The 16,263-nt window shown below is 40.1% G+C and overlaps 1 protein-coding gene across 1 annotated transcript in view; it reads left to right on the top strand.

Moving 5' to 3' along the window:
• Window positions 1–8,234: 8,234 nt before the first annotated feature.
• LOC129766827 (fork head domain-containing protein L1-like) overlaps window positions 8,235–16,263 on the top strand; it is a 34,998-nt gene continuing 26,969 nt past the window's right edge. The window contains exon 1 of the mRNA XM_055767425.1: window positions 8,235–8,527. Coding sequence (XP_055623400.1) covers window positions 8,235–8,527 — 293 coding nt within the window. The remainder of the gene's footprint in view (window positions 8,528–16,263) is intronic.

The raw sequence follows: 16,263 nt of genomic DNA, 5'->3' as shown, positions 1-16,263 counted from the left end.
AGCTGAACATTACACCAGACTTAAGCACGAAACAGAGAGAATCGGACTGAAAATCAATGCGTCTAAAACCAAATACATGCTGGCTTTCGGATCCGAGTACGACAGGACCCGATTAGGTAGTAGTGTAATGATCGACGGCAATGAGTTCGAGGTAGTGGACCAATTTGTCTACCTTGGCTCCATGGTAACGTCTGACAATGATACCAACCGCGAGATCCTGAGACGTATCATCAATGGGAGTCGTACCTACTATAGTCTCCAAAAACACTTAAGGTCAAACAGACTTAGCAGTCGTGCGAAATGTTCCCTGTACAAAGCGCTCATAAGACCGGTTGTTCTCTACGGGCACGAGACGTGGACAATACTCGAAGAGGGCCTGCGAGCACTCGGAGTCTTTGAACGGCGGGTGTTAAGAACCATCTTCGGCAGTGTACAGGAGGACGGCGTATGGAGGCGAAGGATGAACCACGAGCTCACGCGACTCACCGGCGAACCCAGTATCCAGAAAGTGATCAAAGCTGGAAGGATGCGCTGGGCAGGACATGTTGCAAGAATGTCGGACAACTATCCTACAAAAATGGTGTTCATCGGGAATTCGACTGGTACGAGACGACGAGGACCACAACGAGCAAGGTAGTTAGACCAAGTGGAGCATGACATGGTGAGCACGGGGTGCCCGCGGAATTGGAGGGAAATAGCCACGAATTGAGTTAATTGGAGAAAAATTGTGAATCAGACCATGTTGTAACGACGTTAAGCCAAAATAAATAAATAAATAAAAATACTTAACAGTTCGGCTGAAAATGCCACGTCTGTTAAATCCTAGCAAGAAACTGCAACGAACGCACAATTAACGGATTGGATGGAAGAATTTTATTGTCAGCTGTTTTCAATAAGACAACTTGTTAATCTTCACTTAAAAAATTCGTTGGCCTCCCGAAGTCGGCGCTACTGGAACCCATGATGAAAGACTGTCTATACTGGGGTACAGTCGGGTAAAAAAAAATGTCTAAATTCGCCGCGCACTAGGTGTCATGAGCAACCTGCCAAACGGTACCTGGCCATAACGGACATTTCTACTCGGAAGCGTCAGTCGAGGCTGGCTGCAGCAGTAGGCAATCACCCAGAAGAAGCGACTGAAGGTGTTAATGAAAAACATCTTTCCGGCGAAGCACGACGTCGTGATCATAATGGATGACGAGATCTACGGCTACCTTACGTCTTCCACCAAGAAGATAAGCGATGACGTCAAATGTATCTCCCTTGCAATCAGCAAGAAGCAAATGTCCAAGCCACTTCTCTTACCTTCGGGGTTTGCGGGGCTTTTCCTTTCTCCGAACGGGAAGATATACATTACGAAGAGCCTGCCGAAAGTACCCTCATCATCAAGAAGTATCACGCGAAGGAGGATGTGGTCTTATGCCCGGACTTGGCCTCGGTCCATTACGTCAAGAGCTCACTGGAGCGGATGGACCGACCTAAGATAAAAGTTGTACCGAAAACCACCAACCCTCCCATCATCCTCCAGCAGCGACCGATGGAAATTTCTTGAGCGAACCTCAAACGAACCTCAAAAGGATCTACTTGAATAATTCAATGGAGAAGGGGTTGATTTGCGAACAAGGCCGTTAAAGAACTTAAAACTTCGTCACTCCGTTAACACACTCAGTATGTCGCTGTTGAGTGATTTATGGCACACTGTATTTATTTTAGGGGAAATCAGGATAAAACCGACACCCTAAGGATTTTCCAATATTTCCAAGACTTCCCATGTTTACTTGACTTCAAATCGAGAAAAAATCTCTCTTTAACTCTTCATAAATCATTCTACAGATTTCTGTCGATCATTTATTGAGTAAAATTCAAATTTTGATAGAATACAAAAATGTGTGGTTTTGGTTGAAATAAATGGTAGTACGGGAAATATCGACACCCTATTAGGGTGAAACCGACACCTCATAAATATCATGCAAAACCTTCAATATAATATATATTTAATCACGCTATTGTGTCGTTTATTTAAGGATAATTCAACATCACCCACCCCCACCTTTTCATCCCTTTACCTACATCTTGAACCATACACGCCTACGATGTTTTTGGCTGCTTTAGACGGGAAAAATATGCTTTGCCGAAAATACGAAAAGTACCAGAATAAGTTGCTTTTTGTAGCTTTTTATTGCTTATCCTCTACATGGGGTGAGACACACTGAATGGATGATCTCTGATTGTGTCTAATCACATGAAAAAGTGTTTTAGTATTTATCATTTTACAAAAGAAACAAAACAAACTAATTCATGTATTTGCATTGGATAGAGCTATTACATTACAAGTTTAAAAGTAAAGCAAGTTGAGAGCAAAGATGACAATCTGAATCATTCATATCGTAGCAAAGAACGTGATAACACATCGCACATTTCTGGCAAATCCACCATCCTCGACCATCGCCGGAGTCCGAGAAACATAGTCCACACAAATCACAGAGAAAGTCTTCCGAGATTACAGATGCTTTCCTAATTTTCGGTTTCTTTTTAGAAGCTCGTTTATGGTTTAACATAATAGCCTTAGTTTTTTTCGCCGCTTTTGCAGTAGTCAAACTTTGTTTGTATTCTGGTGAGGTGATTTCTGCAGCTTTTTCTAAACGGCGTTTTCGCGTATTCTTTGGCTGAATCATTTTCGGCAAAGGAATAATCTCTGTTGGTGGCATCTCGAAGGACGAATCAAGATTCGAATTGTTGTGAGCTGAAACATCATTTTTGGAAAAATCGACTACGATGCACTTGGTTATTACCTCCCCACTCTTGACTGGACATACCTGAATGCCTGTCAAAATGTTAATGAAATGGCCTCCGATTTCTGTTTCACCATTCAACGTTGGTTGCGGTAGAATGTACCCCACAGAAGACGTCCAGTTTCGCCTTCTTGGAGTACGGCTTTACTCCGACAGCTGAAACGCGAAAAAAACGCCTGTCAGCGGAAACATCGTGTTCTACAATCGTCTGACAGAAAACTCAGATTTCAACATGCAAGTAATGCGTAACGTAAGCTGAATTCAACTTTGTACAAGGCCCACGTCTTGAGAATGCAAACCAATCTGCGACAAAATCCGAGAAACTTTTGGAAATTCGTCAACAGTAAGAGGAAAAACTCAACCCTCCTAAGCAACGTGCTCTATGACGACGTCGAAGCGAATAGTCATACTGAATGCTGTGAGCTTTTCGCCAAGTTCTTTACATCCGTGTTTGGCCATATACCAGCCAGTTAAGCTCATAAGTTTGACGACGTTCGTGGTCACTCCTGCCATGGTGATCTCCGCTGCAAAAAAATTAAAAAGTTCGCTTTCGCCGGGTCCTGACGGCATACCATCGGTATTGTTCTGCCGCTGCGCTGCTGATCTAGCCGAGTATTTCCTGATGGAGTATTTCCATAAATTTGGAAAGAGTCTTTCATGTTTCCTGTCTTCAAAAACAGTGATAAGCGAAACGTCAGGAACTATCGTGGAATAACAAGTTTGTCGGCTGCGTCCAAGCTATTTGAGATCATTGTCAGTGAAGTTATTCTTTCACAATCCAAGAGTTACATCTCTACCGATCAGCACGTCTTCATGCCCGGCAGGTCGGTCACCACGAATCTGTTGAACTTCACCAACACCTGCATTACTGCTATGGAGGGCAAGGCTCAAGTCGATGTCATCTATACCGATCTGAAGGAGGCTTTCGATAGGATCGACCACAACATACTTTTGGCTAAACTGTCACGTCTCGGATCATCTGCAAAACTCGTGTCGTGGATGAGATCATACCTGACGGAAAGAAAACTGCGCGTTAAAATTCATGGCTGCGTTTCCTCGTGCTTCTGCAATTCTTCTGGAATCCCTCAAGGAAGCAACTTAGGCCCTTTGTTGTTCATATTATTTTTTAATGACATTGCTGCGAAATTAGGGTTGAACTGCAAATTAATTTGTGCTGATGATTTGAAAATATTCTGCATGATTCGTTCAGCTGAAGATTGCCAACGCTTGCAACATTTGCTGAATGTGTTTGTTGACTGGTGCCATCTAAACAAACTGATTATCAGCGTACCGAAGTGCTCCGTCATGACGTTCCATCGTTCCAAAAGTCCGTTACAGTTTGATTACTGCATGGACGGTGCGTTACTTGAAAGAGTTGAAAAAGTTACTGACCTTGGAGTAGTGCTGAATCAGAAATTGAACTTCAACGCTTATTACACCTCAATCATTGCCTCTCCGACAGCGATCTTTGCTACAGAACAGATTTCATCGTACTTTATTCGGATACAACGAACCGCTGTCGTCGATGATTCGAACTTTCACATTGGCGGAGGATCTATTTGATTTCGGCGAGACATCCAGCCGTTTTAAAAAAAGATTAACTAGTTCGTCGATTGTAGAAATAATTGTATTATATTATTATATATTTATTCATTAAGATCACAGATGTCAGATGAATCAGATTTAAATAAATAAATAAATAAAAAATCAACAGATTTTGGCATTGTATGTCCAGGCTGACCTTCAACAGTTTCGTGATTATGCTGAGATGGTCTCACAGGAGTGGTGATCTCTAGTAGCGATGTTGATGGTTCAGCCGGAAATAAAGGTTGATCTGGCGCAAAAGATTCCTCGTCAAACACCTCGCGATTACATGGCCACAAGCTGCTTTGACAAATGCAGTGCCTATCAGTTGAGCTACTTCATAAAGCCCAATAACTCGTCCTGGATTGTATTGCAAAAATACATCAGTAGCGTTGACGTAATAGGTCTTAAAAGGGGTCATGTACGTCGAGTGGCTGAAGCTTGTTGCTACAGTGAGGTGGTAGCACTAAAATAGTTACGTGATTGGCGTTGGCCTTTTCTGTCACAGCCAATTTTTTGTGTACGAGGAATGCTCGTCCAGGATCAGCAATACTGGATCTTCTGCCGTTAGATGGACATTCTGCAAAAAGTGATCGAACCAGTCATATACCCTGATGGGTTACACGCGAATCCGGTCCCAAAAGGAGCTCCGTTTTTCATAGATGCGTGTAGTTTTTTTCTGGGAAAAATCAAGAACAGTGAGATATGGTGACCAGCAGCGAACATGCACATAACTGCCGTCGTTACATCTCCATTTTCTGCAGAGCTGATACTGCCCACCTGCTTTTTGCCTTTCGTTGCTGCAATTTTAGTTCTTTTGTTGGGTACCTAAAAGCGGTATGAATGTTTAAAAACCATACTATTTTATAAAATGCACCCACCGTTGATACCGATGTCTCATCAACATTGTATATACGAGAGGCTTGAAATTGTTTGGCTTCTAAAATAGACTACAACAAGTCAAAAAAACTGTTGATCGTAGGCTTGTTGAAGCCTGGCTCTTGCTGCTGATGTAGCCTCGGGTTTACGGAACGTAAGTTTCGGATTTCGGTCTAGAAAACCTTTTATCCAGTCCCAGCCGGCAGCCTTCCTCTTCTTATTGAACCGATGTGGAATTTTTTTGTTTTTCGGCCAATTCAAATGCCAAACGACGAACATCTGTCATGCTAATTCCGTAGAAGTTACTCTCAAGGTCAAGCAGATGACGGACCAGCTCTTGCTCCTGGTTCGGGTTAAACACGCAGGTTTTCGATCCAAGCTTAGAGGAGCATTTGCCGGAGATGTGTCCAATGAGTGTAGACCGAGGAATACCATAATCCCTTGCAGCCTTCTTCTTAGACATTCCACCATCAATAACTCTTTTGGCATTCCTCAATTGTTATTCGGTCCAGCTCTGCCGTTTCGTTTTACGAACATATTTAAACACGAGGCATCTATAAAACATAAATATTAAAGGTAATTAAACATAAGACACATCTCGCACGGAAGCATACAGTCAGTGTCGGTTATACCCTGACTGAAAGTGTCGATTCCACCCCGAATGAACTCGAAATTTCAAAATAAGACTTTTTAGCATCAATAAGGAACAAAACCACCTACCTTCTCGCAGAATACACTGAATAATGAACTGATATGAGTTAGGCTCACAAAAAGTAGTGAATTTTAAACATTTTAATTTGGATGATGGCATTAATTTGGTGCTCCCGTCGCCGAGTGGTTAGCGTCACACATTATCATGCCGGAGGTTCGGGTTCGATTCCCGTTCTGGTCGGGTGAATTTTTCGTCAAAGAAATTTTCTCCGACTTGCACTGTTGTCACGCGTATTCTAGAGCTTGCTACTCAGAATACATTCAAGGTGTGTTATTTGGCATAGAAATCTTGTTTTATGCTGATTATATTGGATTTTTATGTTGATTTGCCATTTTTGAGTTGAATCATTTCGGAAATTTTAGACATTTGGTTTCAGTTCGCGATCGGTGAAGGATTATTCCAACAGTGAGATCTATCTTGACATGTTTTGGTTTTGGAACCATTTTTTTATAAATTCGTTTATTTTTACAGGATCAGTTATATAAGATTAAAGGAGCCGTATTCTTAAATATATTTTTAAAACTATATATATAAACAATTTTCTTAAATCTATGGTTAGTAATGTGGAAAACCGATTACTCGCGGTCGACTCGAGTGTAAAAGGTGTTTTCAGGAAAAGGATGGGATATAAGGAAATTAGTTTTGGAACCATGATCACATTTAAAATAGTAGTCAATAATTTGCTGATCGTTACCCAGCTTTTGTTACTCAACGAGTCTTACATCCAGTAGGCTAAATTCCTCTGAATTTCATCTGAATGACTTTTGGAAATAATTCAATACTAATTACTGGTTTTTGCTGGTTTTGGAGTAACGACATTATATTCAACCTGATTTGATACTTTTGGCAGATGTCAGCATCGTTGATAATATGCAGTGTTTTAAGATGGAATCATTATTTTGTGGATTAAAATCGACTTGGAATTTGCTATACTTCACAACTAATTAATTGTGACATAACACCCTGAATATTTATTATTATAAAAATCGTTTGAAGCGTAAAACGGAACAACGCAAAACTTGTGTCTAAACTAGCAAATGATCGCCATCCCTTTGAAGCGGCCCAAGATCAAGCAGCGTTCGTAGCGCATCTTCTTCTATGGCGTCACGCCCATTTGATTTTCGCAGATGTGCATGAATTGAAATGTAAACGACAACGTCGTCGGGGATGCTGGCTGATGTCGTCGCCCCGCACACACAAGCGTGCTCTCAGATGAAAGAGGACGGCCGTGGCCACGCGTGATCGCACAGCGGCTAGCCGCCATTGGGGAAAAACGATTTTTCTTTTTGCGGCGCTTTTCAACTCTTCGCTCTATGAAGTTTATTTCAAAATAAACAAATGGGCGGAGCTAGTGTAGTGATGCGCGTCTCTCGCACTGCTGAAAACACATGAAGGAATCGAAACGTGAGCGGGTTTGAATCGACGATCGTTGTGTCGGTGTCTTCGGGAGAAGTCGTAAAATATAAAAGTTTTGGTGAATGTTAGAAGAAAGTTGTTTGGCATCGATTCACCTGGAAGTGTTGTTGAGAATTCACTATTTGATTGATCGGTGTTCCTGCCGTGAATGTGATACTTATTCATACCTGCAGCACCCTTTTGTATTCAATTATATTCACAACTGTCCCAGTCATTCTATGTGTGGCGCTAACTACTCGGCCATGGGGCCACCGAATATTCACATATGATTTTCAGAAAACCTTATAACATGATATATACAAATAAGCACTCAAGCCACGATCATCAAACATGTCCAACAACAATGTATTCCTTCGAAAGATCCCTCGCGCAACAGTCACAAAGAAGGATAAATCGAATTACGGAGAAAAGTCGTAAAGTGGCAGAATGTTTTCAAACAGGCAGTTTTCTCCGGATCCATCGCCGCGGCGGAAGACAGAGAGGCGGGAAAAAGGAAAGGCGTATATAGTCGGTTTTCCGACTTTTCGGCGTTTTTGTTTTTATTGCTCTCAATGTAGTGTAAAACATAAATAAAATGAGCATTGCAACTGCGTATGTTTATTGTGGTGGTCGAGAGAAGCACGAGCGATTTGGGATGGGATGGATGGTGTTTCTGTTTTTGCGTCGGTTAAACAAATAGATCACAGCCGGGTTTTCCTCAGTTTCGGGGCTCATTCGGAAGATCATTTTCTCAGTTGGTAATTGATTTTCATCGGTGACGGTTTGTGGAGAATAAATTGTGCTCGCGACTCAAGAAACGAAAACCTCATTTACGCACGCGTGATCGAGTCAGTATTTGGTGTAGTTGGAAAATGTTGCCGTATTCGTCATATGCCGCCGCTTTGGATCAAATCCATAGCATAAACCAGGAACTGGCGATGTTTGCTCCGAATGGACGGTATTTTCCTTTGGAGGCTGGTGGCGCAGGATTTGGTATGCCGTACTTTGGACTAAACCAATGGTCATTGCCGTTTTCATTTCTGAAGGCGGCCCATCGACCAGAAAAGCCACCGTTTTCTTACATCGCGCTGATCGCGATGGCTATCAGCAGTGCACCCAACCAGCGCTTGACGCTCAGTGGAATTTACAAGTACATTATGGATAAGTGAGTGCATTTTTTTTGTGTTACAAATTATTGTTATTAATTCTTCATGTGACTTAGTGTAATTTTAAAAGTTTGAGTGACTTGTGGTTACTAATAACATTTTGTTTTGTTGACCCGGTAATGATTGATCAAGTTCATTTCCTTCAACGTGTATATTAGTTATAAGTGATTTTTTCAAAAGGAAAATACCAGTTCATTTGAAGTGAATGTCTGAAATTATCTGAAGCTTGCTACCTACGAAGCTACAATTCTTTAAAATCATTAAAAAAAGAATTCCGCGACGCAAACTTTCATTTTAGAAGCCATGAAGCCATGAACCGATGATTCGCATTTCTTTGTAATGAGCGAAGTATTGATATAAATTGATATCAACGTCATTCGCGGACACTGACGAAACGGTAAAATTCTTTGAAGAAGATAAGGATGTACAGAAAATTCACTACACAACTACACTTACAAAAACACTTACACATGTCCACGCGATGTGAAAATTCCATGTTTTTGTTTGAATTCGAACATTATTCTCGCTAGTGTTGAGTGTCTATCCCCAACACGAACAATGATACACAAACATAGACATGTGAAAACAAACACGATGTTTATAATTCAAGAACATCATGTACAAACATATCACCCGATGTCGCAGTATTCATTGCTTTCGTTTCGTTTCTTTTCATACACGGAAAGAAATTATCCATCCCAAAACATTTCTTCGCAGAATACTTTTTCACAGAAACGAATTTGAAATTCAGTTCGCATTTCAAAAATTGCACGAACTAAGAGGCTATAAGTTCATGCACCAAAATATATATTTTTATTATGGCTCATATGGCGTCAGCCTAACGGGGCCGGGAGTTCAATATTTTGACAATGTTTGCTTACAACTATGTTAGTAATATGTAACCGATTACTCGTGGTTGGCTCGAGGTTAGTATTACAAGTGTTCTCATAATTGGGATGTTGCAGTCTTCAGTGCTCTGTACGTGTGTCCGACATGGGATACTTCCTATTGGGATGCAGCTGACCGTTAATCAGCAACGACCCCCTAGTCTGCACCCCATATCTAGCGTGGTGCGTCTTTTTCGACTCGAGGAATCCAGGATAGAATGATCACTAGCCGGCGCAATCATCAGCTCGTGTAGAGTTGTCATGAGCTGTACAACCTTTGGCTCTTGTTGAATCATCAGTGAACTGCACAACCTTCGGCCCGTGTATCTGTAAAGAGTGTGTGTATGTATTGTTGCTCCCGTGGTCGAGTGGTTAGCGTCACGCCTAACATGTCACTGCTGAATAATTCAATTTTAGTACTTGTTCAAATAGCTAATAATAGCGAATGTTATATGAATTCAATATATAAATTGATGCGTGCACTAAATAATGATATCAAATGTGAAAAACTCTCATATCAATCGATGTTTATTTTGTTCAGAACAGAAAAAGAGGTTTATTTTATTTGCCCAATATTTTCGATGAAGCACCCATTGTCATGAAAGGAAAGCATTTTTTCCATGTCAATATACCAACACACCACGCGTTGAGTGGTGGTGGTGTGGTGTCCGATTCGCTTCTTCTACTCTACGCACTGCCGGTGCTTGGGGTGAAATGCAAGAGAAACTGTACACCCTGTTCGAACGTCATGTGAAACATTGGGATTAAACATCGTATGTCCAAACATACCACGAATACAGACATGTCACATTTTCTAACATAGGTACGAAAAAATCATGTTTGTACTCAAACACGAAACTGGGAACAGCAGCGTGGACATGTTTATTCCGGACGCAGTGTTTTTTGTGAAACATGGAAGACTGCTACGGAGTATGAAGGAATCACAGCGTAAGCTGAGGAAGAGACTTTTTTGATAGTTGAGGCAAGCAAGGTTTCCGTTTCAGTTAAAATACTTTCATTTTACATAGTTTTAAATGAAAAAAATGAATTCAGTTACAGTTGAAATAAACGTCGAAGTATTCGAGTCTACAATGCACAATGGTCCAGGAGATACATTTAAGTGGGAATTAGCATTTAGAGCTCGACAGTTATTCTCTAGACAAAAACTATCTTAGACAAAGTTGTTGCATATGATAGAGCGCTCATTTTTATGTTATCAAAAATAGGGTAACCAAAATTTTCGATGAAATAAAAAATAAAACTTTCTTATCTATAGAGATAAAGGTAAAAATGGTTCGACAGTGTTGTAGTCCCAGTTATTTGAGTCATCTTTGTAGAACAAAGTTTCTCTCTATCTATTAAAATAATCGATATAGCGCCTTTTTTCTATGTTACGTTAGGGTCACCATGAAAAAAACTATTTTTTCGCTCTAACATTTATATTTCAAATTCTACATGCAAACTGACAAACTGTCTGTCTTTATACAAACATTTTTCGATGCAGAACTTGTCGATATATCATCTTCACTCAAAGTTATTGATATTGCTTCCCAAAAAATACGCTCTCTTCAATTGTTTGTCATTCTTTCTGGGGCAAACTTAAACAATGTTTATTGGCGGCATTTGAAAGAGCATATTTCACTCCATACGATGTGTGATTTTCAAAACTATATTATTTTTCGTGTTTGAGTAAATTAAAATTTAAATCATGAGTTTCTGGGTAAAAAACCATCAATAATTTTGAGTAGGATTAAGATATAGACAAGTTCTGCATTGCAAAATGTTGATATCGATGGTCGTACGAAGACAGTTTTGATGTAGAATTTGAGATATAAAAGTTAAAGCAGAAAAAACACGTTTTTTCATGATCACCCTAATGCAACTTAGATAAAAGCGCTAAATCGATTATTTTAAAAGATAGAAAAAAGCTTTGTTCTACAAAGTTGTTTAAAATAACTGGGGCTACAACATTTTTGAATTATGTCTATCTTTATCTACAAAAAAATAAGAAAGTTAGATTTTTCATTTCATCGAAAATTTTGGTCACCCTATTTTTGATAACATAAAAATGAGCGCTCTATCATATGTAACAACTGTCTAAGACAGTTTTGGTCTAAACAATAAATATCACCCACAAAGTTGTTTTTAGCGCTTTCTATCTGAGTTGCATTAGGGTAACTATGAAAAACGTGTTTTTTACTCTAACTTTTAAAATTCTACATCAAAATGGTGTTCGTACGACTTTTAGAGCTTATCAATACCAATATTTTGCGATGCAGAACATGTCAATATCTAAATCCTGCTCAAAGTTATTGATGGATTTTCATCCAAAAACTCATGATTTCAATTTTTATTTACTCGAACACAAAAAAATAACATATTCTTGAAAGTCGCATATTATATGAAGTGGAATCTGTTCTTTGAAATTCCGTCAACAAACATTGTTTATGTTTGCCCCAGAAAGAAAGACAAACAAATGAAAAGAGCGTGTTTTTTTGGGAAGAAATATCAATAACTTTGAGTGGAGTTAAGATATTGACAAGTTCTGCTTATCTAAAAGTCTTTCGAAGACAGTTTGCATGTAAAATTTGAAATGCAAAAGTTAGAGCAAAAAAACAGTTTTTTCCATGGTCACCCCAACGTAACTTAGAAAAAAGGCGTTCTATCGGTTATTTCAAGAGATAGAGAAAAACTTTGTTCTACAAAGATATCTCAAATAATTGGAGCTACGACATTGTCGAACTATGTTTACCTGTATCTATAAAGATAAGAAAGTTAGATTTTTTATTTCATCGACAATTTTGGTCACCCTATTTTTGTCAACATAAAAACGAGCGTCATGAGTTCATATCATGAGCAACAACTTTGTCTAAAGCCGGGTTCAGACGGCGCGAGTAAGCATACGAGTCGGTCTAGTCAGTTACTGCAGTGCAGCTACTCACACCGTGTGAACACATCATGTCATTTAGTGTCATGTGTGATTCGGCGTGCGAGCTACTTCAAAGTTTTTTTGAATTTTCCCCGCACTTGCATCCCTCAAAACGTCAAAAACAGAATTTAGCGTTCGAATCAGGAATGTAAAGAAATGTTTCTATTTTTAAGATATCTGAAAATATGCGAAGATATTTATAAACTTGAAAATTATTGGAAAAACAAATAAAACCCTCATAGTTCCTAAACGAAATCGTTGTTATTTTGTTTTGCACGCTGGCGGGGCACGTTTTCTTTTTGAGATAGTTTTCTTGGGAATCTAAATATAAAATCATTATCGGGCACAATTTTCATTCAAAATGCACTCACAACTTGCAAAAAAAGTATTGTTCTAAGAAACAGAATACATATTCGATTTAAAAAAGTAGATTTTCATTCATTATTTTAGTTTTTGACGCGTTTTTATTCCTCCTGCAAATCTTATATTAATTTCATTTCACAAATTGGTACACGAAGCTGCTGTCAAGACGAAGTAAATCAAATTTTGAAAAATTTTTTAGACTGCCATTTGTAGCATCACACACTTTTGGAATTATTTTAGCTATGGATGCTTTCGAGATTCTAAAAAATATCGACAATAATCTAAACGATATTCCAGAAGAAAGGCATATAATTTCTATTTTCACTCTTGTAGGTATAGCAACCCTCATGAGTGTATCTTGGCGTTGTATTTGTAGAGCAATTAAATCCAGTTTTTTCACTTTTTCAGGTGTTATTCTCAACACTGCTCTGTACTCTCGGGGATCATCATCGTAGAGTCCCTTCAATATTGTATTTGTTGCTCTTTTTCTTTGCATCCAATTCCTGGGCCGAATCCTTTTTTCTTTCTGCTTTTTTCGGATAGTACCTTCAGTTCAAAGAAATTCAGCACAAAGTATTTTTAAACACGGCCAGTGCGTGTTTCGCGATAAAATTGTGTAATAATAAATTCAACTGAAAACCTAAGACGAAAACTGCCAATCAAGAAGTCGATTTCGGATCAATCATCTGACAAATTCGGACCTGATTGCTGTTTCTGACTATTTGATGGACATTTGAAAATCGCCTGGCATCTCTGGTAAACCCGTGCCGTAGTATCTAGTTTCTTGTCAGCAGCTCACATTGTGTGAACGGACAAGGCGAGTCAACCATTTGCGAGTTCACCGGGTCAGTAGCTGCTCATTGTGAATTCAGCTACTAGCACTACTAGCTACTTTGAGAAAAAAATAATCAAATCCAGTGCTTCAATCCATTTATAATAATTTATTTGCATTTTTCGAAGAAATTTATATCATCTGTAGTCAAACGAATAATCATTCATTAAAAAGTGCGTTTCAAGCATATTTAACAACTAGAACTACGCGACAAAAATTAAGACCGGTTATAAAATTCATGGTAAAAAAATAAAAACAAGAAAATTCATACCGTGAAAAGCTTGGTCGTGTAACCTTTGTTACGCATCACTTCACGCACTCGGATCTTCATGGAGTCCACCAGCTTCCGGCACGTGGTGACCGAGATGGCATACAAACAAGCTTTATATGGTTCAGATCCGGTGGCTGCGCTGTCCACTCCATGACGTTGACTTTGTTATCCTCGAACCACTTTATGACAGCCTTGGCAGTGTGCTTCGGATCGTTATCCTGTATGAACTGCCATTTCAGGGGCATCTCCCACCCACTCGGCGTGTGGCAACATAACATCCCTTAGGATTTGGGCGTAGAGGTACTGATCCATGATCTTATCCATCCAGTACAGGGGGCCAACCCCGTACCAGAAGAAGCACCCGCACACCATAATGTCTCCTCCTTCATGTTTGAACGTCTTCGTGGTATACTGTGGCATGTAAGCGCAGTCTATCGGGCGATGGACCCAAGTTTCTCTGTCTGAACCGATGAGGTTTACCTTACCTTCGTCTTATCCGACTACAGTATATTTCGCCACTGATTTTCCTTCTCCGGACCGACCCAATCGAAATGGTCTTTCGCGATCTTCAGCCGCGCCTTCAGATGTTTCGGCGTCAGCATCGAGACCTTCCGGGGGCCTTTTACCGCCTAACCCCTGCTCCATCAGCCGCCGCTGAACTGTCCGGGAACCTTGGAGGAATCTTTCTTGGGGGCATGCTTCATAGCAGAGTCATCCTTCGCGGTCGTTTTCCTTGGGCGCCAGTCGTTTCGGGATTTTTGCGGTCGTGGTGGGCATAAAACACGAATATTTTGGTACCAAGTACTTTGCGATTTCGCGTTGGCTGCTGCCTGCCTTGGACGTTTTGCTCAAAGCGTATTTTTAATGAGTGACTATTGTTTTAACTGAGGATGTTATAAATGTCTTCTAACAATGCAAATAAATTATTATCAATGGATTGAAGCACTGTATTGGATCATTCTTCCTCAAAGTTTTGGATTCTTTTTTGCTAGAGCTTGGTCTTAATGTTTTGTCTGACACTGTATAGTGCACATCAGAGGACAATCACAAAAACACTGAAGAAGAAAAATTGTGAAACTGTCTATTGTGAAATCAACAAGCAGTAAATGACAAATGAAATATGCTGCTGAAGATGGAGTTGTTTTGGTATTTAAAATAATTGATGATAAAAAATACTTCATCTATCATCTAATAAAATGGATTATATTATATATAAAAATGGATTTCTGTGTATCTGTCTGTCTGTCTGTATATCTAATTTTTATGGACTCGGAAATTACTGAACCGATCGACATGAAAATTTGTATATAGGGGGTTTTGGAGCCGGGGAAGGTTTTCGTGATAGTCTGAGACCTCTCCCCCGTCTCTCTGCCATACAAATGAAACACAAATTTCTGCATTACTCGAGAATTAATCACGCAAATGGAACGAAATTTATCATGTGGAGGTTTGAGGGTGCAATAAATGTTTCTATGGTGGTTAGACACTCCACCACCCTCTCTAAGGGGGGGCTGCCATACAAATGAAACACAAATTTCTGCATTACTCGAGAATCAATCAAGCAAACGAAACCATATTTGGCACGTGAAGGTTTTAGGGTGCAATAAATGTTTTCACGGTGGTTAATTACTCCTCCCCCTTCTCTTAGGGGGGGCTGCCATACAAATGAAACACAAATTTCTGCATTACTCGAGAATTAATCACGCAAATGAAACGAAATTTGGCATGTGAAGGTTTTAGGGTGCAATAAATGTTTCTATGTTGGTTAGACACTCCGCCCCCCTCTCTAAGGGGGGGGGGGGCTGCCACACAAATGAAACACAAATTTCTGTATTATTCGAGAATTAATCAAGCAAATGAAACCATATTTGGCTCTTGAAGGTTTTAGGGTGCTATAAATGTTTTCACGGTGGTTAGATACTCCACCCCCCTCTCTAAGGGGGGGGGGGGGCTGCCATACAAATGAAACACAAATTTCAGCATTATTCGAGAATTAATCAAGCAAACGAGACCAAATTTGGCATGTGAAGGTTTTAGGGTGCTATAAATGTTTTCACGGTGGTTAGATACTCATCCCCCCTCTCTAAGAGGCCACACAGCCTTGGCAGTGTGCTTCGGATCGTTATCCTGTATGAACTGCCATTTCAGGGGCATCTCCCACCCACTCGGCGTGTGGCAACATAACATCCCTTAGGATTTGGGCGTAGAGGTACTGATCCATGATCTTATCCATCCAGTACAGGGGGCCAACCCCGTACCAGAAGAAGCACCCGCACACCATAATGTCTCCTCCTTCATGTTTGAACGTCTTCGTGGTATACTGTGGCATGTAAGCGCAGTCTATCGGGCGATGGACCCAAGTTTCTCTGTCTGAACCGATGAGGTTTACCTTACCTTCGTCTTATCCGACTACAGTATATTTCGCCACTGATTTTCCTTCTCCGGACCGACCC

Source organism: Toxorhynchites rutilus, chromosome 2 (genome assembly GCF_029784135.1).
Source record: "Toxorhynchites rutilus septentrionalis strain SRP chromosome 2, ASM2978413v1, whole genome shotgun sequence".
NCBI classification, from domain to species: Eukaryota; Metazoa; Arthropoda; class Insecta; order Diptera; family Culicidae; genus Toxorhynchites; species Toxorhynchites rutilus.
Note: the sequence above shows the minus strand (reverse complement) of the source record. Positions and strands in the feature narration are given on the sequence as shown.